Below are 22,947 nucleotides of genomic sequence, written 5' to 3' on the forward strand. Positions count from 1 at the left end.
TGTGTGTGTGTGTGTGTGTGTGTGTGTATCTTTTTTTTTTTGTACTGAGGATCGAACTTGGGTCCTTGCGCTTTCGAGGCAGACAACAGAACCACTGAGCTAAATCCCCGGCCCTGGGCATCTTTTTCTGTGTAGCTGCCTTCCCGTCCTCACCAGGGTTTGGAATACATGGTGCCTCTGTGTAAGCGGCTATGTTATAGGAAGCCTAGTGAGTGAGGTGGTGCTGTCATCCATAGAATCATCTGTTTTAGGAATTATTTCATGTATGTACCCTGAATTCGCAGTTCACCTGTTAAGCCTATTTCTTCTTTAATCTAGATAGAAAAATGTCAGACTCCTCTGTGTAGTAATATATTATTTGTTTCAACATGCACATTTTTCTCTTAAACTGTTCTAAGCATTTTTTTAAAAATTCCAGTGGTTCAAGCATTTTCTTGCTTTTCCAGTTTTCAGAGATATATTTTCCTTTTTTCCTCATTTTAAGAGTAAAATTATGTCCATTTTAGATACCGAGATATTAAGTTAAACAATGCTTTTTAAAAAAATTTATGGACCAGGGATTTAGCTCAGTGGTTCCGCCATCTGCTTCGCAAGTGTAAGGTCCAGAGTTCAATATTTTCATCAGACTTTTTTCTGTGGATTCATTTATTGTTTTAATCTGACTTTGAAAAACTTAGCATATCAATTAATATTGTTTCCATGTTTTTAATTCTAAAATATATTTTTTATTTTTTAGTTGATGAGTTATATTAATTTTTAATGTTACACCAGCCGTTGTCGTTATCCTTTTGTATGCATCCAGATTTACTTTTCTAGCTGTTTTCTAGGATTTTGGTGCATATGTTTGTGAAAAATACTGGCCTATGGTCCTTTTTAATAGTGTACTCATCACGACATTTTGGCTCAATGTTATGAGGGCCTCAGAAATAGAATTGAGAAATGTTCCCTCTTTTACTTTTCTCTGGAAAAGTTAGTGTAAGATTGATAAAATTTCTTCCTTAAAGGTGTGGAAGAATTTGTTAATCATGTCATTTGGTATGAACCATTGTGAATCAGCTCGGTAGCAATAGGACTAACAGAAAACTCTGAAAACAGTCCAGTCACTGTCAAGATCATCTAGGCCCAAGGACCAGTGCCAGTCGTTATCAAAAATTTTCACAGAAGCCAGGCTCAGTAGCACACACCTGTAATCCCAGCACTCTGGGAGGCTGAGGCAGGAGGATAGAAGGTTGGAGCCCATTCTGGGCAACTTCCGTAGATAATGCAACACACTTGTTAACCGAGTTTAAGACACAAACATCAATCTGCTAATAACTTTTAGGAAAATGAAGCATTATTAAATAATTTCAAGGTACATCTTGATATTTTAAATGATAAAATATGAGATGAAGAATTACTGCTTGGTCAGAGAAGTATTGCCTGTATTGCAAGTTCATAACGGGAGAAACACCCTGTTTTTCCCTTCTCTATAGCTCTAGAAGGAGGAAAATGGAAATAAGCTAAATTATGTATAATCCAGTTGTTGAATTTTCATGCAACTATTACATTTTAGAACATGTTTTTATAAAACACAGAGACTTGGCTTCTACTTAATGATTGACATGTTTCTATCAGGCTGAACCTATTAAGAGCAGTAAGAAAATATAAACAAAACAGGAGAACCCCACATCTGTCTGAAGGCATCAGAAAACTAGTCAGTAGTCAGTTCCTGGAGGGAAGGTGTGGTGGGCAGCGTGTGTCGGCCTGGCTCAGCATGGCTCCTAGTTATTCCAACACTGATCTGGGTGTTGCCGTGAAGGGGTTTGGTAGATGTGATTAGTCTGTAATCGTTTTACTCTAAGGAAGGAAGATTATATAGGGCAGTGATGGTGAACCTTTCGAGCTTTCAGTGATGCGAACAGCTCACTGTGGCACGTGTACCGTAGATCCACCACCACCGTCCTGGGTGATACGAGTGGTCCTGATGCAATCAGCTGAAAGGCTTTAAGGGCAGAACGGAAGCTTCCCTGGCATAAGAATTCCACCTTTTGGATCCACCTGTGGGTAATAAAATCTGCTCCTGCCTGAGGGTCCCAGCCTGCCCTCCTGATGGCCAGTCCCCAACACTGGGTAAGCCATTTCCATGCAATAAATATTCTAGTGTGTACGAAATTCTGTGTACACACATACAAACACACACACACCCACTGTAGGCTCTCTTTCTCTGGTGGAGCCCAGACAGAGAAGAGAAATAGGCTAAGGTGAGCCTGACATTCTGGACCACTCTTCCCTGCCAGTGTTTTTGGAAGCAGCTGCTAAGAGACCAGAGCTGAGCAGAAATTAGCATGGTGCTGGGTATGCAGACACCAAGCGGGCCAAGAAGGAAGGCCCCTTATAAAACATCCTAGGTTTTTACTGGGAGCCAGAAGGTAAGGATTTAGAACACGAATGACACACTCTCCTGGTGAAGAGCCTGATATTTTAGGTCTTGTGGGCCATACTTTAATAGTACAGAAGCAGCCAATTCCTAAGTAGACACGACTGTGTTCCAATAAAACTATAAAAATAGGCAGTAGGCAGTTTTCCCACTCCTGCCATAGAAGATGTGGATAGTACTTTTCATACATTTGGCTTAATTTGCACCAAACCATTCTTTTTCAAGTATACCTGAAAAAAGAGACCATCCAGCAGTACAGTCTCAATTATACTATAAGGCTCTCTGAACACAGCGGAATAAAGTTCAAAATCAGTAAAAAACTTAAGTATGGCTCTGTTACGGCTGTCATCTAGATGTCCCCTCAAAACCTCTTGAATTCATAGTTGGGGCTTTTTGGAGGTGGCTGGATCTAGGGTGTGTGGTGCTGGAATTAAGGATGTGGTGCTGGGATTAAAGGTGACCTACCCTGGGTGTGCTGCCCACCCAGACAGCATAGCCTGGATGAAATATAAAGGACAGAAAGAGGGCTGCTGTCATTGCTTGCTGCTTGCTACTTTGCTGCCTTCTGCCTGCCACGAACTGTTTCTCCTCTGTGATACTCCTCTGCCATGACATCCTGCCTTGGAGCCAGATGATTATGAACTGAAACCTCTATAAACTGTGAGCTACAATAATATGCCTTTCCTCCTCTAAATTTGGGTGTTGATTATTTTGTCTCAGCCACACAAAAAGTCACTGAAACAATCCCCAAACATTGGAATATTTAGCAACACACTTCTGAATAACCTGGTCAAAAAAAGAAATCACAGTGAGATGTAGAAAATAGGCAGAACTGGCCAGGGATTTAGCTCTGGTTCTGCCATCTGCCTTGCAAGTGCAAGGACCCGAGTTCGATCCCCAGTACCAAAAAAGAAATAGGCTGAACTGAGTGACAATTAAAATATATCAGAATGGATTGAGTTAGGCTGAAGCCATGCACAAAGGGAAGTGTATAGCCTTAAAGCATCTATGAGAAAAGAATGAAAAAATGATCAAAATATCCTTCTTGACAAGGTAGTGAAAGAGTTTAATCATCCCAAAGAATATATAAGGAAAGAAGGAGCCAGGCAGAGTAGTACACACCTGTATCCCCAGCACTTTGGGAGGCTGAGACAGGAGGAATTGCTTTTCTAGCCCAAGCTGGACAATTTAACAACTTAGTGAGTTCCTTGTCTCCAAGAGGGGAGATGGGTTGAAGGCCCTGAATTCAAAAAAGAGCATCTGAAATTCTCCAAAAGCCAAAATTATTTGTCTTAAACATACGGCCACAAGTGGAAAGTTCCATCCTATAAAATTTTGTTTCATGCACAAAATTATTAAAAGTATAAGTATTTCTCATTTAATGATCTACCTGTTGAACAACTGTTCAGATTTACAGCCTGCTGCTCAGGCTTACGATGCATTTTTGTTGTTGTACACTTTTGTCTATCTTGTTGATAGAGCCTCATTGTCTTTCTTTTGATAATTTTGTTTATACAGAACTGTAATTTGTGCTGATTGTACAGTACAGTAGTTTTATGTTCTGTTATACATTACAGCACTACATGTAAGAGTTACACATAAAACAGCAAAGTCATCAAGTTGGAGCTTCCTTTGACCATTTCTTTGTTCTGAATATTGTAACATGTACTACATACAATTCCTCATAATTCATTTTATGCCCTAGTTGCAGAAACATAAGTTGGTCATTAAACAAGTAGTATCTGTGTTATATAAAATAACCTTCAGGCTATGTGTATATAAAATGCAAATGAATTTCATAACTAGACGAGCTCCATCTATAAGATACCGTATGCATTATGCATATACAAATGTTCCATAACCTGCTGGGCGTGGTGGTTCACACGTTATCTCAGCACTAGAGAGGCTGAGTCAGGAAGATTGCCAGGAGTTTGAGGCCAACCTGGACTATGTGTGAGTTCAAGGCCAGCCTGAACTCTGTAGGAGACCCTGTCTCACCAAAAAAAAAAAAAAAAAAAAAAAAAAAAAAGTTCAAAAATCTGAAATCCAAAATACTTCTGGTGCTGCTAAGTGTTTCAGACTTGGACATTACGGACTTCAGCCTGGGGATTCTGTTGTATGTTGACTGGCTTCTCCTTGGGAATCATGACATTGACTGGTCTGACATACCTTGGATTGTGACTGGCTTAAAGATGTCATTAGAGTGATCTTAACTAAGTCCAATCAAAAAAGATGAAGCACCTGCTATGTAAATTACAGAATCTCATCTACCCAATTGGTGTGTATTAAGCTGAAAGAAGTTATAGCAAAATTAAGTGAGATCTTATGCCGGCGATTTAGCTCAATGATTCCACCGCCTGCCTTGCAAGCACAAGGTCCCGAGTTCGATCCCCAGCAAAAAAAAAAAAAAAAAAAAAAAAAAAAATTTATACTCAGCTTGTAAAATCAACCCCATCTGAAGGTTATAGTAAATATTTAAATGGTAAAGATGCTTGATATGTCTATCACTGGCATGGAAAGGTTGTATGTACCAGCCCCAGATCTTGGGCTGGAATCCTACCTTCAACCTTGTGGAACTTATTTTTTGTTTGGATTCTTGTATGGTTTTAGAATCAGTAATGCTAGCTTCCAGGAATGGCTTTGTGAGTCCTCTGTCCCTTTCAATTTCATTAAAGAGCTTTAAGGAGTGTTGGTGTTAGATCTTCCTTGAAGTTCTTCTAAAAGTCAGCAGACAATCCAGACATAGGCTTTTTTTTTTTTTTTTTTTTTTTTTTTTTGGTAAAATTGGCTAAGGGTTTGTTTATATTGTTTATTCTTTCAAAGAACCAGCTCTTCAATTTGTTATGTATATACATGGGGGGGTGGTCTCAATCCTGTCAGTTTTTCATTGTATTACTTAAGTTCTGCTATGTTGTACTGGCATTATTGTTTAGTTCCAGTAACTCTTTTCTTCCTTGATTTTTTTTATGCTACCCATTGATTATTCAAGAGCATATTGTTTAATTTCCATGTGTTTGCATAATTTCTGTGTTCTTTTGTCATTATTTCATTGCACTGTCATCTGATAATATGCATGGTATAATTTTTATTATTTTGCATTTACTTATGCATGCTTTATTGGCTAGTATATGGTCTGCTTTGGAGAAAGTTCCATGTACTGCTGAGAAAAATGTGTATTCCATTGTTGGGCAGAATATTGCACATATCTAGAAGTCCATTTGTTGAAAGATTTTGTTCAACTCTGATATTTTTTTTTCTTTTTTTTTTCTAGTTGATCTATTTGTGACAGTGGGGTATTGAGGTCCCCCACTATAATTGTGTTTATGTTTATATGATCTTTTATGTTCAGTTGTACTTGTTTTATGAAGTTGGGTGCCCTGTTATTTGTTGCATATATGTTAATAATTGTTATTTCTTCCTGTTGAGTTGGTCCCTTAACTAATATGTAATGACTTTCTTTGCCTCTTCTGTTCAGTTTGGGTTTGAGCTCTACTTTGTCTAAAAATAAGATAGCTACACTTCTTTTCTTGGGTTCTCGTTGCATGAAATACTGTTTTCTGTCCTTTGATTTTTAGTTTATGGATTTATTTTTGGGTTAAATGTGTTCATTTTTTGTTTTTGTTATTTATTTCTTTATTTAGGCACTGGGGATTGAACTCAGGACCTTCTGCTTAGGAGGCAGGCACAATGCCTCTGAGTGAAATCCCTGGCCTTCGTTTTTGTTTTTTGAGACAGGGTCTTGCTGTGTAGTCCTGGTTGGCCTTGAACTCACTATGCAGCCCAGGCTGGTTTCAAACTCTTGGAGATTCTCCTGCCTTAGCCTCCCAAGTGCTGGGATTACAGGTGTGGGCCACCATGCCCATTTTAAATGTGTTTTGTATATACAACGTACTAGATTTTGTTTCTTTCTGGTTGGGAATTGAGACCATTCACATGGAGAGTTATTACTGATAAGTTCTGACTTATTCCTTTCATTGCATTATTTTCCTGTTGTTGATTCTCTTTCTTCCTTTTCTACTCAACTGGCCACCCTGCCTGCTGTTTTCATTCTATTAGATCTTTTGTCATTGTTAGCTTCATTGTCTCCGTTTTTGGAATGTTTCTTGAGCAGTAGGGTGGAGAGGCAGTAGCCATAGGTAGTGTGGAATATAGCAAGAACCTGTTACAAAAAAAAAGAAGGAAGGAAGGGCTGGGGATGTAGCTCAGTGGTAGACTAACCCTGGGTTCAGTCCTGTTTGTGTCTGGATGTCCCCCAAAAGCTTCCTGTGGTCATAGGTGGGGCTTTTTAGGGGTGACTGGATCTAGGCTGTGATGCTGGGATCAAGGATGTGTGATTACTCGGTTTGTCCACTGATGGTTTGGCACGGGTCTGCGTGTAGATGATGGGAAGGCCCATCCTCCATGTGAGTGCGCCCACCCTAAGGGTGTGTAGCCTGAACAGACTCTAAGGGGCAGAAAGAGGCTGCAGTTGTTGATTGCTTCATTTGCTTTGCTGTTTTTTCATTTACTGTGGCTTCATTCACTTTGCTGCTTTACTGCCTTCTGTCCACCATGAACCGTTTCTCCTCCTTGAGGCCCCTCTGCCGCGCCACCCTGCCTTGAAGCCAGCCAACCATGAGCTGAAACCTCCACAAACTGTGAGCTACAATAAACCTTTCCCCTTTTAACTTTGGGTGCTGGGTATTTTGTCTCAGCAGTGAAAAAGTAAGACAAGTCCCAAACTGTGGGACAAAAAATCCATAGACCTTGTCTTTCAGTGGTAAGGATGAAACCCAAGGCCTCACATGTGAGGCACGCATCTCCCTCTGAGCTGCCTCCCCACCTCACACTTCTTTATATTGTTCTTTAAACTTGAGTTTAACATCTTACTCAAACTTGAGGGCCCTGGGAGTTCTGTCTGACCATAGGAATGAATTGTAACTGGCTTTTTTAAAATATTGTAAATACATTTTTTTCTTTAAATACCCTTTCACATATCAGGTGTTTTATCAGTATTTTTACTTTATTCCTTTAGTTTGTTTTATATTGTAAGAGCCATTGTGTAAGAGTGATTTTATCAACTGAAAGTATCTCTTCCTTAAAATAACTTATTTTCAGGTATGTGCGTTGATCCATCTTTTCAAAGTGGTTATTTTTATATTTAGTTCAAGTTAAAATAGGAACTAAGCTTGTGTTATTAATAGAGGTTAAGAAGGGGTTCAGTATTAATTTCTGTTACAGATAGTCATTGACACCTACTACATGCTTGGTATGTCTGGGAATCCAGAGTATTAAGACTCGTTAATGCCCTTGTTTAAAGCATGAGACGCATGTGCCTATAAATTACTCGTGGCTTACGACATTTCTCCCACTGCCAAGTGGAAATGAGCCCAGTCTGGGCTGCGTGCTGGGCAGGCTGAGCTGCAGGGATGCCTGGGGAGTCGGGGCCACTCAGCACAGAAGGGTCGCTGGCGCCCTGAGCCAGGGGAAAGGCGGCTCCTGCTGCTCCACTCTTCCTGGGCCATTGGTCTGTGGGTGGCCTGAGAGAGCTGGTGGTCTTTCAGTGGCCTTGCAGCCAGTGTATTTTTATTTTTGAGGTCACTTTTGGGGTTGAGCATAAGCTATGGAAGGTGAAAAAGAGAAAAAAAAAGAATTTGAGCGCTACCAGTCAAATCAATTTTTTTAAAAGCTCAGATGACTCCATCTCTTACTGCATTATGATTGTGATTGCTTTTAATTTTCTGGTGTTTAATTGTTGCAAGCGTGTGTACGGTGTTTTTTAAAAACAGACAGTTTTTCTTCGTACTCTTCACTCACCCCTCGCTTTGTGATATAAATATCAAATTACTGTTCCACCACTTAAAGATGTAAGGTTAGTGGTGTGTGTGCCCTGTCGGCGGACTTGATACCCATTTATGGATAAAGCTTAAAACTACTCCCTGGTAGTAAGTTTATCAGGGTTCCTAGCTATTCGGTCAGGATCATTTAAGTGAGCCCTGTCTTCTCAACCTACACTCCCATGAACCTTTGAGATTCCCCTTTCTCCTGAAAAAAAGAAAGAGCTATCACTTTTCCAGTTTGGCTTTCGTACCCCGGGAGTCCTGGGAAACCTGGCTTTTGGGTCCTAATTGTTGCCTATTTCTGTCTTCTAGGAGTTCTCTGTGATCCAACAGACAGTTCAGGATATAGGGTCCGAGGATGAATGTTCACCGTGGCAGTGAGAGCGACAGGTTACTGCGGCCAGAGGCCAGCTGCACAGTGGATGATGGTTCCTCAGCTGCGGCTCAAGAGAAAGAAACGAGCAGCCTGGCTTCATCTGGTCTTCACAATCTCACGTACCCCGTAGGTCCCAGGAATGAAGGTGCAGTGATTAGCTCTTGACTTAATTTGGGGGCTTTCTGACACTTGAGCGTCTGTTCTACCCCGGAGGCACGGGTGTTGTTAACCTGAATATATTAGCAGCTCATTGGCGTGGCTTGCATATCTCATTACTGTCACGCTAACCTTCCCAAAGTCTCCAGTCCTTAATCAGCCTAGCGCTCCTGACTTGGTGGCGGGGCTGTCAGAAGACAGGCTCAAGGTCTAGCTCATAGAAGAGGTCTCTAGTCTTTCTGAGTTCAGCTCTGCTCTGATTTTCTTTTCTTTTTTAAAATTTATTTTTATTTTTGAGACAGTTTACTGCAATTCAGACTGGCCTCAAACTCATGGCAATCCTCTTGCCTTCTCAATCTAGAAAACAGTATTAATATTCTTCCTTCTTAAGCCGGGTGTGGTGGCACACACCTGTAATCCCAGCACTCGGGAGGCTGAGGCAGGAGGTTTGCTGTGAGTTCGAGACCAGCCTGGGCTAAATAGTGAGTTCCAGGTCAGTCTCAACTACCTAGTGAGACCGTGTCTCAAAAAAACCAAAACAAAAAAAACAAAAACAAATATTCTTCCTTCTTACAAGGCTGGTGGATTGAGTTAATGATGTGAAAATGCCTGTGTTTTACAATAACCTTGCTATTTAAAAAGTTAATAGACGCATTGTACAAAGGAGACAGGAGAACACAAGAAACCAAGAGCAAAACCGTGCATAAGCATGAAGGATTGAGTTGGACACTCCCTTCTGGGGCTGTGTTAGACACACGGCGTCCTGTTTTACAGTGTTGAGATTATACAGTGTGTTGTGTTTTATCATGTATGGTGAATATGTGCCAATTACAAAAATCCCAAAGTTGCATGAGCATTTTGGTAACCAAAAATAGCTACCCAAACTCCATCTTAGAGAAATACCTAATCTTGCCTTTCTTAACGACAAAACTTTCATAGAAGGCATAGCAATAGGCTTCTAGATAAGCGTAGTAGCAGAATTGCAGTTAAAATACTATATTTCTTCAATGCTTATTTAAAATGAGACATAAAGCAAGAGTGCACTGAGCGTAATGTTTCTAAGAGAGTTTACTGCCAGACCTACATTGCTAAAACGTCATTAGCAGGAGAGTGCGTTTCCATTGAGTGACCTGATGTGTCCCCGTCATGGTGCACACAGCAGGGACTGTCACCCTCTGTGTCCGCCTCCACCTGGGAGCCTCCTTGTCTGTGTTCCGACCTGACGGACAAGACCTAGAGACACTGCTCAGCAGTCCCACGTCCAGGAGCATCTTTTCCGTCAGTTATTTGCAAGGTGGCTAATTAACTGGCTCTACTTTTTGGTCTTACTTTCAAACTTGTAACTCAGCTGGCAGCTGCCATTTACCTAGCAGCACCTTACTCAGAATTTCACACACAGAACGTCCTTCAGAGCAGGGATGGTAACCTGGGGTCAGGTCTGATGGCTGCTTGTTTTTTAAGTAAAGTTTTATTGAAATACGGCCATCACATCTACTGGTTTACTTGTGGCTGTGGCCAGCTGTGGTGGTGGAGGTTGTGAGCTACAAAACCTAAAATAATTGACTTTCTGGCCCTTTGCAGAAAGTTGGCCATCCCTGTCTAGATTGAGCTTCGCAGCTACTGTTCTTATTTCACAGATGAAGAACCCGAGGTTGGGTAACTTTCTCAGTCGACTGTGCTGGGAGGCGGGCACCTGGGGTCTGAGCCTGTCTTTCTGACCAGGCTGTGCCGTGTGCATCAGCGGGGAAGGCGTGTGCTGTGCCCTGCGTGAGTGGCCGTGGGGAAGAATTTGGTTTCTTTTGCTGTCCCCCATGTGAGCAGTGTGCAGGCGATCCTTCTTCCGTGAGTGCAGGCATCAAACCAATTTAATGACTTCACTGTTGAGGTGAGATCAAGCATTCTAAAGAGTGGAGTTAGTACTTCTGGTGCCTGTTCCACTTTTAAGAACAGCACTTGAAATGCGAACACTCATGGTGAGTGAGGTGTCTGATGCCGAAGGCGGCAGCCAGGGTGTTGTGTGGCCCTCAGCCTTGGTGTGCAACTCACGCTCTGCTGGACACTTCCTAGACCCTACGGGGTGTGAACGCGAAATAGGCTTTTGGCCGAGGTATTTGCTTCCTTTTATTAACTATTCTGTTATCCATGCAGGAAGTCAGACTAATTTCCCAGAAGTTATAGGCAGTAGTCTTGGTGGGTAATTGTATACACGTTTAAAATATATGAGGGGCTGGGCGTGGTGGCGCACACCTGTAATCCCAGCACTCGGGAGGCTGAGGCAGGAGGATCACAGTGAGTTTGAGGCAACCTGGGCTCCATAGTTCAGGACCAGCCTGAACTACAAAGTGAGACCCTGTCTCAATCAATCAATCAATAAATGAAAAGAGGGACTGCACCTGCCTGGCAAATGCAAGGGCCTGAGTTTGATCCCTGATACTGCAAAAAAAAAAAAAAGGAAAAACAGTATATGAGGGGTAAAAGCGAGCTATTTAGTTGTACTATGTAGCCTTTTATTTCTTTCAAAACATTTTGTAAAAAGGTAGGAAAAAGTTAGCTTGTCAAGTATAAGTGATATAAATGTATTAAGTCTGTGCTTCTGTATGTTTGAAATTTTTCCTTAAAAAACACTTGCATGACACTAAAATAAAATAAATATATTAGTTTTAAAGTAATCATCTAGTATTGGGGTTGTTTGTTTATTTTCTTCTTGGTACCGGGGATCAAACTTGGGACCTTGCGCTTGGGAGGCAGGCAGCGGAACCACTGAGCTAAATCCCTGGCCCTGCCTGGTAGTGTTTTTGTAAGTGCTTCTGACAGTCCTCCAGGTTTCACATACTTGGTTTTAAGCCTGTATGGTATTATGTGGTGATTGCAGTTTTAGATACGATCTCATACTTTGCTTCAGTTATCAGAACAAGCCTGTGAGATAGCCAGAGTGAACATTATTACCCTCATTTCACAGTTAAGATCAGCTTGAGAAAAATTAATTTAAAGAAAACGGCTTTTTGGTGAGGCTAGGACAAAAGTATGAGGGTCCATGAGTGAATCCAAAAGCATCTGCACTGGAGCTTTGGTTCCAAGAGCAAGAGCTTCCTGTTCTGAGCTGCTGAGATGATGTCAGGACCCCCAAGCCTGTGAGTTTCTGGCAAACGTGATATATTACATCAGAGACTCGCGGCCTTTCTGGAGAGTAAAATTTAAAACCAGTTTTGAAGAATGTGCAATTTAATAGTTTTAGCCCACAGCAGCAGTGGGTTCCTTAAATAAAACACAGAAAATAGAAGATTATGTTTTAGAGATAGAAATAAAACAGAAGGAAAGTAACCGTCTCTGGACCCACCTGGAGATGGGTTGTGCGGTGCAGAGGACCCCTGGGTCTTCACGTAAGTTCTTCTCTAGTGTTTACCTTTGTAGCCATCCAGGGAGTTTACAGTTTAAAACTCATTTTAGCCGAGTGTGGTGGTGCACACCTGTGATCCCAGCTTGGGAGGCTAAGGCACAAGGATCACTCTGAGTTTGAGGCCAGCCTGAACTACATAGCGAGACCCTGTTTAAAAACAGCTGAAAAAACCAGGGCATTTCTGCCTTCTTGCCCTATTGATCTCCACACATACATGAGGGGTAAGTTCAGGGCGATGCACTATGGGTCTCGTTTAGTTTTGTTTTTTAACTTACTCTTGGGAGGAAGTTTTTGTTTTGTTTTGTTTTGTTTTGTTTTTGCCTGTGAACATGTAGCAGTTTGGTGGGGTTTTTGTTTTTTATTTTTGTTCACTGAGTTGTTTTAAGAAGGATAGGGTTTATTTTTCTCCCCAGGCTCTTCTCTCGAGTGACTTGGTTTGTTTGCGTGCCCTTTCAGATCTCTCGCCTGACTACGCCTCTCCGCCAGCAAATCTTCAGTTCTCTCACATGCTGCCGCTTCCTGAGGACATCAAAGGTTCTTGCTTCCCGAGCGGGAGCAAGCGGAATCACGAACCCTTTATTGCTCCAGAAAGATTTGGAAATAGCAGCGTGGGCTTTGGTAGTAACGCTCATTCCCACGCGCCAGAGAAAGTGACACTTCTGGTAGATGGCACGCGGTTTGTTGTGAATCCACAGATCTTCACTGCTCATCCGGATACCATGTTGGGAAGGTGACTGATGGTTTTCTTCTGGACCCACTGTTCTCTGTGCATAGAAATACATGCTGTTTATCCTACATAGCGTGCGACACTAAAAAGCATCGCGTTGCTTATTTTTCTGCCTTTATCATTGTGTGCAGAGGGAACCGCAAGCTCATAAAGCCTTGGACGTGCTGATGATTTGGAGGGGCTGGTGTGTTTCTTGCACAAAGCCAGGGCAGGGACTGGGTGTGGCTCAGATGTAGAGCAGGTGCCCGCCATGTGCCGGGCCTGGGTTCCGTCCACTGCTCCACACAAAGCAAGGCCTAAAAACAGGCAGTGTACGGAGCCTCACAAGAAGGAGTAAAATTGGTCAGGACCAGGGAACACACCTTACCAAATCTCACTCTGTACTCTTCTGAGCTCACTGATGTTTTCCGACTTGCCCGGGTCAGAGTTCCTTGGATAATTGGAGACCTAAGTCATGTTTTGTTTTGTTTTTTAAGAAAAAACAGTGTTAAATATCCCACATGATACAAGAATGGAGCTATTTTGCTGAAAACATTTACATGCGTGCACTGCCCACATCTATGCTTGGCCATAGAGGCTGTGCTGTATGTTCTATTGCCTCCCCTCTAACTATTGAAGTTTTTTGAAGTGGCATCTTTATACCTAGCTGTTTTATTCTTTCATAATAATTCTCTTTATTCGTTGTGCTCTGCTCCCTGTTCTGCTTCTTCAAGACTTCTGCAGATGGGGAAGACCCTGTCAGCCTGCCACGGGGCAAGCTGGTCAGCAGGTGCTCCCAAGCCTGGCCTGGGCAGCAGGAGATGCTCTTCCTGGCCACCCATTAACATGACAAGAACACATTTGTTTGTTTGTTTTCTTTTCTTTTTTTTTTTTTGGTACCGGGGATCAACTCGGGTCCTTGTGCTTCCAAGGCAGGCGGTGGAACCACTGAGCTAAATCCCTGGACCGACAAGAACAAATTTGGATAAGAGTAAAAATAATGACAGCGGTGTATAGATAGATTTGACTACGGGGCTTCTCACCTACTTGGAAGTAGGTTTTATTTTCTATAAAGATCTAATCTGACTTAGCACTTTGAACTAATTTGAACAAACTAGAAATTAGAATGAATCATACTCATTTGCCGAGGGCCAGGGATTTGGCTCGGTTCCGCCGCCTGCCTCGTAAGCACATGGACCCGAGTTTGATCCCCGGTACCAACGAAAGACATACGCATTTGCTGAATCTAAACTAAATGGAACCCAACTCTAAAAATGCATATGTGGGAGCATATGAATTCAAAGTGGACCCCTTAAGGTAGAACCAAAACTGTCTGTGTATTTCTCAGACATCTGAATTAAGATGAAAGTAGAATATTAGAAACATCTCTCACTTAAGTATATTTTGTCAGGCTTGTCTTCCTGGTCTCAGTTTTGCTGTTAGCACTGTGGTCCCTCCCCTGAAAAGTTCCTTTAGTGCAGGCTCTTTGGGGTTGGTGCCTCTGCGGGTAGCGGTCAAGGGAAGATAGGCAAGTGTTTTCTGGGTTAAAAATCTCTTGGTTCTTCGAATGTAGGAATGGGTGGGTTTTCACATGAAGAGAGTCTGGCCCGCTGGGTGGTTCGTTCGGCTGCGGAGGCCGAGGTCAGGAATGCCGAGTCCCTTAGGTTTGTTCCGTCCTGTGTCCTTCCCAGGCAGTGAGCTTACGGGCGGACACCAGTCATGGCGGGGAGCTGAGAGGGTGTGGGTTAGAGCGAGTCCGTGCCACTAGTCCTAAACCAGCCTGAGCCGAAGTCCTGCCCAAGGCAGACCGGAGGACTTGGACTCAGCGTATCGTGCACGCCCGCCTCTCTCCCGGCTGCGTGCCCGGAACAGCGTCAGTGTTCTTTGGAGGTTGTTTTACCAGGGTGGTTTTCTTGTACATCGTGCAGCGATTAGGAAAACGTGATGTGGAATCATTTTCAGACCTTTGAAAAGCAGCTCATTCAGGATAGAGAGTAACAGTTGAAAGCAGGGCTTCCCAGCTGGCTGAGGAAGGAAATGGCAGCGAGTCCCCGTTGGGAAATCAAATCAGGCTGGCTGAAGATGGAGACTTTCCACCCAGGCCTGTGCTGTCCTCCATCCCACATCTCGTACGCGGATGTGTGGCAGGAGGGAGCTGCGCCTGCCGACAGGGCGGCGAAGTGCTGGTGGAGGAGGGAAGGGAGAAGCCGTCTTCCCAGCCGTGGAGGACACAGGAGGCCCCAGCACGCTCCCGAGGCTGTCCAGAGCCCCCTCTGCGGCGAACCTGCCGGGCTCGCGTGTTCCTCTCTGCGCGCGCGGAGAGCACCTGCTGCTCCCTTCTGCTGGGGTGCAGCGCGGTGTGAGCCTTACGTCGTGCGGGAGCGGGGTGGGGTCTCCCCGACGCGCTGAGGAGGGGAAAGCCTGTCGGTGAAGACCTGGCCGCGGTAACGCTGTTGCTGGGTGTCTTGCAGGATGTTCGGACCAGGAAGAGAGTACAACTTCACGCGGCCCAACGAGAAGGGAGAGTACGAGATTGCCGAAGGAATCAGTGCGACTGTGTTTCGCACGGTGCTGGTGTGTAGTGGCATTTATCTTGTTGTTGTTGTTTTGGGTTTTTTTGGTACCCGGGATCGAACTCGGGTCCTTGTACATGCGAGGCAGGCGGCGGAACCGCTGAGCTAAATCCCCGGCCCAGTGGCATTTATTTATCTCTTCCTTCAGCAGCCCAACATCCATGTAACTGGCTTCCGGTTCTCCATGTCCGGTTGTCGCCTTGCCTTCTTTATTATCTTTTATTCTCGTGTAACTTTGACGTCCTCCCCGCTGTGTGAGCTTGGTCAGTGTCAAGTTCTGCTTACCGGGGGCTACTTTGCCCCTGCCGAATCGCCACATTGGTGATAATTCCGGGAAGCCATCACTTCAGCAGAACCAGGAGTGAGCAGGGTTACAGCAGCACCGCGCCATCTCTTCACCTGCATTCCCTCCTCCTCTGTTCACAGGATTATTACAAAACTGGTATCATCAATTGTCCGGATGGCATCTCTATCCCAGACCTCAGAGACACCTGCGATTACCTCTGCATTAATTTTGACTTCAACACTATCCGGTGTCAAGATCTGAGTGAGTTCGGAGCGGCTGCCCTCGCCCGAGCAGCCGGACTTGCCGTTGGCTCAGAAGGAATGCAGTTTATCACTAAGCACAATGAGTTTCAAGTAGAGGTGGGGACCATCCGCAGAACAGGGGCGTCCTCCCAGCAAACCTGTTCCCTCTCCTGCTTCAGAGTGGAGTAAACAAAGAGCCCAGCAGCGGGTTTGCAGTCGAGCTCGGCGTGCTTCCCTTGTGGGTGGGCCCTTAGTGTCAGCCGATTGGACACGCAGAAGGCTGCAGTAAATCAAACCGCATGTCAGCTGGCTTCTCCTTAGCGTGATTTTAATCATCGTTAACCTGGTGTTTGCCTAGCGCTTGATAGGTGCTGACTTGCTTAACAGTTAACCCTGAAAGATGGTGCTGACTTCATTTAACAAATGGGGTCACTTGTTCAAAGCTCTTTAATCATTAAATCGAGGATTAGAATTCATACTTTCTGACGTAGAGTCCTTGCTCTAATCATTACCTAGGCTTCCTGAATTATTTGAAGCGTTATTCTCGGAGCCAGGGGTGGTGGTATAAGCCTTCACTTGGGAAGCTGAGGCAGGAGGATTGCCAGTTTGAGGGCACCCTGGGCAACCTAGCAAGATCCTGTCCCAGAAATAAAAAGGGCTGGGATGCAACTCAGGGTGGAGTAGCTCTGCGTTTGGCCCCCAGTACAGAAAGAAAAGGGAAAACATTCTTTGAAGCTCCTGATGCATTTCCCCACAGTTTGTCCTGGGTTTGCTCTGTGCGTAGATTAGTCCCTTGATGTTGCTGGACATCAGATTCTCTCTGTGCGGTGTGAAGCCCAGCCCGTGACGGGGCCCCTAGCCTGTTCACGAGAGGTGCTGCAGTCTCCCCGGATCATGGTTCCACCTCTCGCAGAATCAGGGTCCGTGGCCCGACAGTCTGACCGGACAGTCTGACCGGACAGCACTGTCTCGCTCCCTCAGAATGCCCGGGGGTTAGGGAACCTGATGTGCTGAGACGCTGCGGGACAGGAGCTGCGGCACAGGAGCTGCGGGACAGGAGCGGGAGGCGCTTCTGCTTCAGTAACAGCTGCTGCACTCCGGGAATGGGAGCCTGCTCAGCTGCTGTTTCTCTCCTCAGGTGCTTTACTGCACGAGCTGTCTAACGACGGCGCTCACAAGCAGTTTGACCACTACCTCGAAGAGCTCATTCTGCCCATCATGGTGGGCTGTGCCAAGAAAGGGGAGCGAGAGTGCCACATCGTCGTGCTGACGGGCGAGGACTCCGTGGACTGGGACGAGGACCACCCCCCGCCCATGGGAGAAGAGTATTCCCAAAGTAGGGGCCTGCAGGGTACATGTGCGGCACCACAAAGATGTGGCCTGGGTGTGATCGCACTCGGGGGGCCTCGAAGCCGGGTCCTGTGCTGGGGACACAGTGTCTGCGTTCACGCCTGGCCCTCCTGCCCCGCGCCTGGTCCTGCCAGCACCGAATGTGCTGCCGTTCTTCTCTCCTCTCATTGCAGTTTCAATCCTTTCACACCGGTCTGGTCTCGATTCAAAACGTAGGAAGTTTTCATAAAGGGATTTGCATTTGAAACAAATCCTTTAAGGACCTGCCTCGACCACCCAGTGTTCCTCCTTAGTGTTTTGGTCGCCTTCAGGTATACCCCATACACCCACACGGTGCCGTACTTGTTTTTCCCTCTTCCCAGTGATCCCCAGTGCTCAGACTGTCCTGCACCGTGTCACCCTTTCCCCCACGTGGTACCCCGCTGCACGAATGTGCCCTCGCCGACGGAACCAGCCCTGGGGGACCGGTAGGCTGTGAATTAGGCATAATGCACAGTGAATGTCTTCATAAGCAGTCTTTTCACATATGTATCACTATTCCTAGAAATGGAAGCTTTTGGCTTTTATAACTTTGATGGCCATTGCCAAATTACCCTCCATAAAGGTTGTTACAGTTTAGACTCAGAGCAATATATAATAGGTTTGTTTCCCACACTCTCGCCAGTTTGAAAAACTTATCTTTGCCACTCTTAATAGTTTCAAAAATAGCATCTTATGATCTATATCTGATCTTAGCCAAAAGGCCGAGAAGCGATAGCATCTTATGATCTGTGTAGCTTTATTTATTTTTTTGTTACTGGGAATCAAACTTCTGACCTTGTGTTTAAGAGGTAGGTGTGGTGTCACTGAGCTAAATCCCCGGCCCTATGTAGTTTTAATTTGCACTTATGACTCAGGCTTTTTAACATCTTTTAAGGGCTGTTCTAATTTCCTTTTCTGTTAACTGTGCTTGTGCCTTTGGCCTATTACAAAGTTGGGTTGTTGGTCTTTCCGTGGTTTGTAAATGCCCTCCGTGGAAGTCAGCTCATTGTAATAGGAGCAGCAAATACTTTCCTGACTTGGTTATCTTTTTAGCTTTGTTAATGGTGGTTCTGGCTAGGCGAAGATGCTGTATTTTTTTTTCTTTTATGGCTTCTGGGTTTTGTGTCATACGCAAAAGATCTTCCCTACCATGAGGATATAAAAATTTTTTTATGGTTATATTATTCAGCATTTAATCTTTCACCCATCTGGATTCTCTCAGCACCATTGGTCAGTGCACCTGTGATAGTTTGATTCTCTTAGCTCGTGTCCTTCGTCTTACAGAGGCCTTCGTGACTAACCCCAGGGTTTTGTTTTGTTTCAGTTCTTTATAGCTCCAAGCTCTACAGATTCTTCAAATATATTGAGAATCGAGATGTTGCTAAAACAGTGTTAAAGGAACGGGGCCTGAAAAACATTCGCATTGGGATCGAAGGTAAACAGAAATCACCCCAGTCAGTATTCAGATTGTGCACTTGAAGCAGTAGATTGTACTTGGGACCTCGCACTTGAGAGGCAGGCAGCGGACCCGCTGAGCTACGTCCTCAGCCCAGGAAGTAGACTTTATCCCTGGCCATGGCTCGTGACTTCCAGCTGATAGGCGTACGTGAAGACTACACTTCTCATGTGAAGGATTCCTATTTTTTGTCTGTCTGATTTTTCCTCGCATTTCCTTCCCTTGTGCTCCTGTTGGAAATGCTTTTGGGCTTGAGTTTATTCCTTTACGATAAAGAGCAGTGAGGGTGGATACAGCGGGTCTCCGGGCTCACACAGTGGGAGCCTGGTTTGCGAGCAGGGTTCTTGGTGAGGCGTTTCTGGGCGTGGAAGGGCCCTTCTGGAAACACAGCTCGAGGACCAAAACTTAAGACTGTCCTCTGCCTCTGGGGACTGAGGATATAGTGACAGTGGCTCCCCGCCTCTGTTCTCCAGGGACGGGGCTCAGAGACTGATTCTTGGAGGTGCCGGAGCCGCCCTGGGCTGCCCTTCGCGGACCCGGGACTTTGGCGCTTTGCCGTGCCACTGCCTCACTTTTGTCCACAAGACTCACCACGCCTTCACTGTGTCTGACTTCGGAATTGTAGGTGGGAGGAAGTAGTCGAACTTCTTCTATTGACTCTCCTTCCATGTCTTTCCCGTACCCCTCGGGAGAGCCACGGAGCAGCCAGCAGACGGTCCTGGACGGTTTCCCGTTCTCTGTGGCAGGCTCTTTGGTGTTTGACTTTGGGTTAACATCCTGTTTCCCCTTTAGGTTACCATTCTGCCTTTCCACAACCGTCCTGCACAGTGTGCCCTCCAAACGCCCGCACAGAGAGGACAGAGTAGGCGCGTTCTTCCCTCCCCTCCCTCGGAAGAGACAGACTTCATGTTTTCTCTTAGATTAGTCCCTTCTAGGAATGAGCCCCACTAATCTGAGGGCCAGGAGGGCGCTGGGCAAGGACCATTTTCTTGTCTAAGGAGAAAATAGGGATGCAGAGTGAGCACAATTTGGCAGTATCGTGAAAATGACCTTTTTCTGTTTCAGGTTACCCTACCTGTAAAGAAAAAATAAAGAGAAGACCTGGTGGGCGGTCTGAAGTTATCTATAATTATGTGCAGCGTCCCTTTATCCAGATGTCATGGGAAAAAGAAGAAGGAAAGAGTCGACATGTGGATTTCCAGTGTGTTCGCAGCAGGTCCCTCACAAACCTGGTAGGTGCCAGTGAGGACGTCGTGGAGGACCCGGAGGTCCTCATGCACCACCCACCGCAAGTGGACGAACTCGACCGGCTCAATGCCCCCCTTGTCCCCATGGTTTCTAATGACTTCCAGGATTAGGGCAGTCACGGGTCCACCCTCCCCGGGGCCAGGCTCCCATCCTCCCCGTGGTTGTGTCACCCTGACCCGCGCCTCCCCTACCTCTGGCCTTCTCGTAATTAACGTGCGTCCCCCTCTGTAAGTCTGCGACTCTGGCAGGGGATGAAGAAGCGCCCTGGTGAGCTGGCTACCAGCTCTGCAGCAGCCCTGGCGGCATGAAGAATTGGGGTCTGGTGCTGTCACCGAGTTGGATAACTGCAAAGGCCGGAAAGGAAGTCAAGACTCCTGTTGCCTCATAGTTAGCAAGGCAGCCCTCATCCTTTCCGCTCTGTGGTTGCGTTTGTTTTGTCTTAGATCAGGCACATGCATAGGAAGCAGCAAAGGGACCAAAGGCAAAGAGAGACAATCTCTGTCTTCTGAAAGCTGGCACCGAGATGCTCAGAGGTTAATGGAATCCCATTCCTGGGGCCTCTGCACCCAGACTACATCTAGAGAGAACAGGCTCACTCGAAATCCCAAAAGGAAATTCCTAAGAGCTGAAATTATTTCCTCATTAATGCAGTGAACAATCCAAAACCACACAAGACAAGTTCTTTGGCAGGAAGAATGACTTAATGATGTTCCCGAAACCTTTTTAGCTCAAGGTGTAGGAACTTAAATTGCTGACTGATTGGGAAAGAGTCGAGTCCAGGGCTTCTCCGGAGCAGGCTGAGTGCGTTCTCCTGGCCGGGCGTCCGGGGCAGCACAGTGCGAGGGTGTGGGTGTGTGCAGGGGAGAGCGGAGAGGTTCCTCACCGGTGCCAGCGTCTCAGATTGCTAAGAGCACCTGAGAGGGCATTTGGAGTGAGGCTGGCTGGGAGACGTCACCAGCAGGCTGTCCCAGGGCAGGATTTCTCAAAACAGGTTCTCATACTGGGGAGTTTCTCGGAGGTATCAGTACATTTTTATTTTTAAAATATCCTAGTAACTACTCACTGGGTAAGAAAACGGTGGTGTGGTCCCCAAAGGAAGGGCGCGTTGAAGGTCCAGGTGTTGCCTGGCTGCTGTCAGCTGTTAACACCGCACGGTGGAGGACAGGCCAGGTCAGTCTCCCCGGACCCCACCCTCTGACAGCTCTGGTTGGTAGCAGCAGAGCAAAATTTAGTTCCAGAACCAAACGGTGTTGGGAGAGCGTGTCCCGCTTCTGGTCAGAGTTGCCCTTCTCGGCGTTTACCCACCGTAGATTGTGATCGGGCACAGTTTCCTCCCAGTTCTTCAGGAACACCATGAGTTTTCTTAAATTCCTTTCCCATAAGATGCTGTAGGGCAGGCTACTTGATTTCCTCCAAAATCAAAGCAGGGTGTTGAGAGCCCCCTTTCCGCCTGGCCTGAGGGATAAATGTTTTCTTTTCGACTCCAGCTCATGGCTGTTCTGCCTCCACCTCCCAAGTGCTGGGGTCACAGGCCGGAGCCACTGCCCACGGCTTAAGAATGTGTTCTGTTTTGTTTTCTGGTACTGGAGATCAGGGCTGTGTTCCTCACTGGGAAAAAACAGCAGTCAAAACGGAGCCATATGTCACCTAGCGTTCTGATCACCACTGGGTCTGTTTGTGGGGCTGATGGCAGGGTAGGGGTGAGGGTTATTTGAGGTCAGGCCTAGCTTTGGCCTTCCCAGAAGCAGGTCCATACCCACTAGCAGCTCACCTGCCCAGGTGCTTCCTTCACACCCTGCCCTCGCGGAGGAAATTTGAGTCACCCGGTGTGAGGTAACTTCTCGTTTAAGCGTGAACGTGCCACAGCGAACACTTTAGTTCTTGCTTAGGTACAAAGTTAGGAAAGTTGGAGATGTACCTGACACTCTATTTTGTGTAACTGATTATTTTTCTTGGGCTTTTAAGAACTAGGTGTCTTCCCCCCCCCCCCCGCATTCTACGTTAACACGCTTTTGGCCCCAACCAGTACAGTCTGAGGACAAGGAACTCGGGTTAATCTGCAGGTGTCATCAAGCAGTGGCGACTAAACGAAAGGGGACCACAGGTTCCTTCTGGCAGAGAGCAGCTTCTTCTGTACCCCTCCCCCCACTGCTGCCTAGACCTCAGCATCGCCGTAACTCGGTGGCCCCTCCGTCCCTGCAGGGATGCGGGCCGGGGGCTGCAGTCAACCCTTCAGTCAGTTGCTGGCCAGATAGGCAAAAGCTGGAACTTGTGTTGGGTGTCTCTTCTAAGTGCCTAATTAAGTAAGCCAGGCTGTTTGTACATTTTTGTAAGAAATGGTTTTACCCAGAGTATCTTAGAGCTTCTCAGCAAGCCAAGATGAACCAGACTTTAAGGTTTAGAGTTGTCTAGGAGCATTAGCCATTGAGGGCACAAAAAGACAGTGTTAAAATGTCACATTATTGCCGGGCATGGTGGCGCACGCCTGTAATCCCAGCACTCGGGAAGCTGAGGCAGGAGGATCGCTGTGAGTTCGAGACCAGCCTGGGCTACGTAGTGAGTTCCAGGTCAGTCTCAACTATGCAGTGAGACCCTGTCTCAAAAAACAAACAAACAAAAAAAAGTCACATTATTTGATGGTTTCTCCAAAGTGGAAGAAAGGTATTGAAGGAATGACAGCAAAAAGGATAAGATAGGAAGTAGCTGGATTTCTTGCACAGTATATGGTGGCCAAAATTATTTTAATCTGAATCTTAAGGACAGGATGTTATCTAATGTATACAGGTGTAGAGAGCCAGGATGTAGCTCTGACACTGCATCTGCCTGGCAAGTGCAAGGTCCAGAGTTCGATTCCTGGTGCCAAAACAACGAAATCACAGATCTATGAAAGTACCGTCGCAT

At 45.7% G+C, this 22,947-nt stretch overlaps 1 protein-coding gene across 4 annotated transcripts in view; it reads left to right on the forward strand.

Annotated features, from left to right (window-relative positions):
• Window positions 1-22,574, forward strand: part of Kctd20 (potassium channel tetramerization domain containing 20) — a 23,494-nt gene extending 920 nt beyond the window's left edge. For 2 of the 4 annotated variants that reach the window (XM_033766411.1, XM_033766413.1), the window contains 8 exons: window positions 1,926-2,109; window positions 8,548-8,756; window positions 12,621-12,894; window positions 15,342-15,444; window positions 15,870-15,990; window positions 17,110-17,307; window positions 18,667-18,777; window positions 19,864-22,574. In XM_033766411.1, the coding sequence (XP_033622302.1) occupies window positions 8,594-8,756; window positions 12,621-12,894; window positions 15,342-15,444; window positions 15,870-15,990; window positions 17,110-17,307; window positions 18,667-18,777; window positions 19,864-20,156 (1,263 nt within the window). In that variant the 5' untranslated portion in view covers window positions 1,926-2,109; window positions 8,548-8,593 and the 3' untranslated portion in view covers window positions 20,157-22,574. The remainder of the gene's footprint in view (window positions 1-1,925; window positions 2,110-8,547; window positions 8,757-12,620; window positions 12,895-15,341; window positions 15,445-15,869; window positions 15,991-17,109; window positions 17,308-18,666; window positions 18,778-19,863) is intronic. The other 2 variants (XM_033766412.1, XM_033766414.1) reach the window with 1 other exon arrangement.
• The last annotated feature ends 373 nt before the right edge of the window (window positions 22,575-22,947 follow it).

This window comes from Fukomys damarensis, unplaced genomic scaffold (assembly GCF_012274545.1).
Source record: "Fukomys damarensis isolate Sample0158 unplaced genomic scaffold, DMR_v1.0_HiC HiC_scaffold_20, whole genome shotgun sequence".
Lineage (NCBI taxonomy): Eukaryota > Metazoa > Chordata > Mammalia > Rodentia > Bathyergidae > Fukomys > Fukomys damarensis.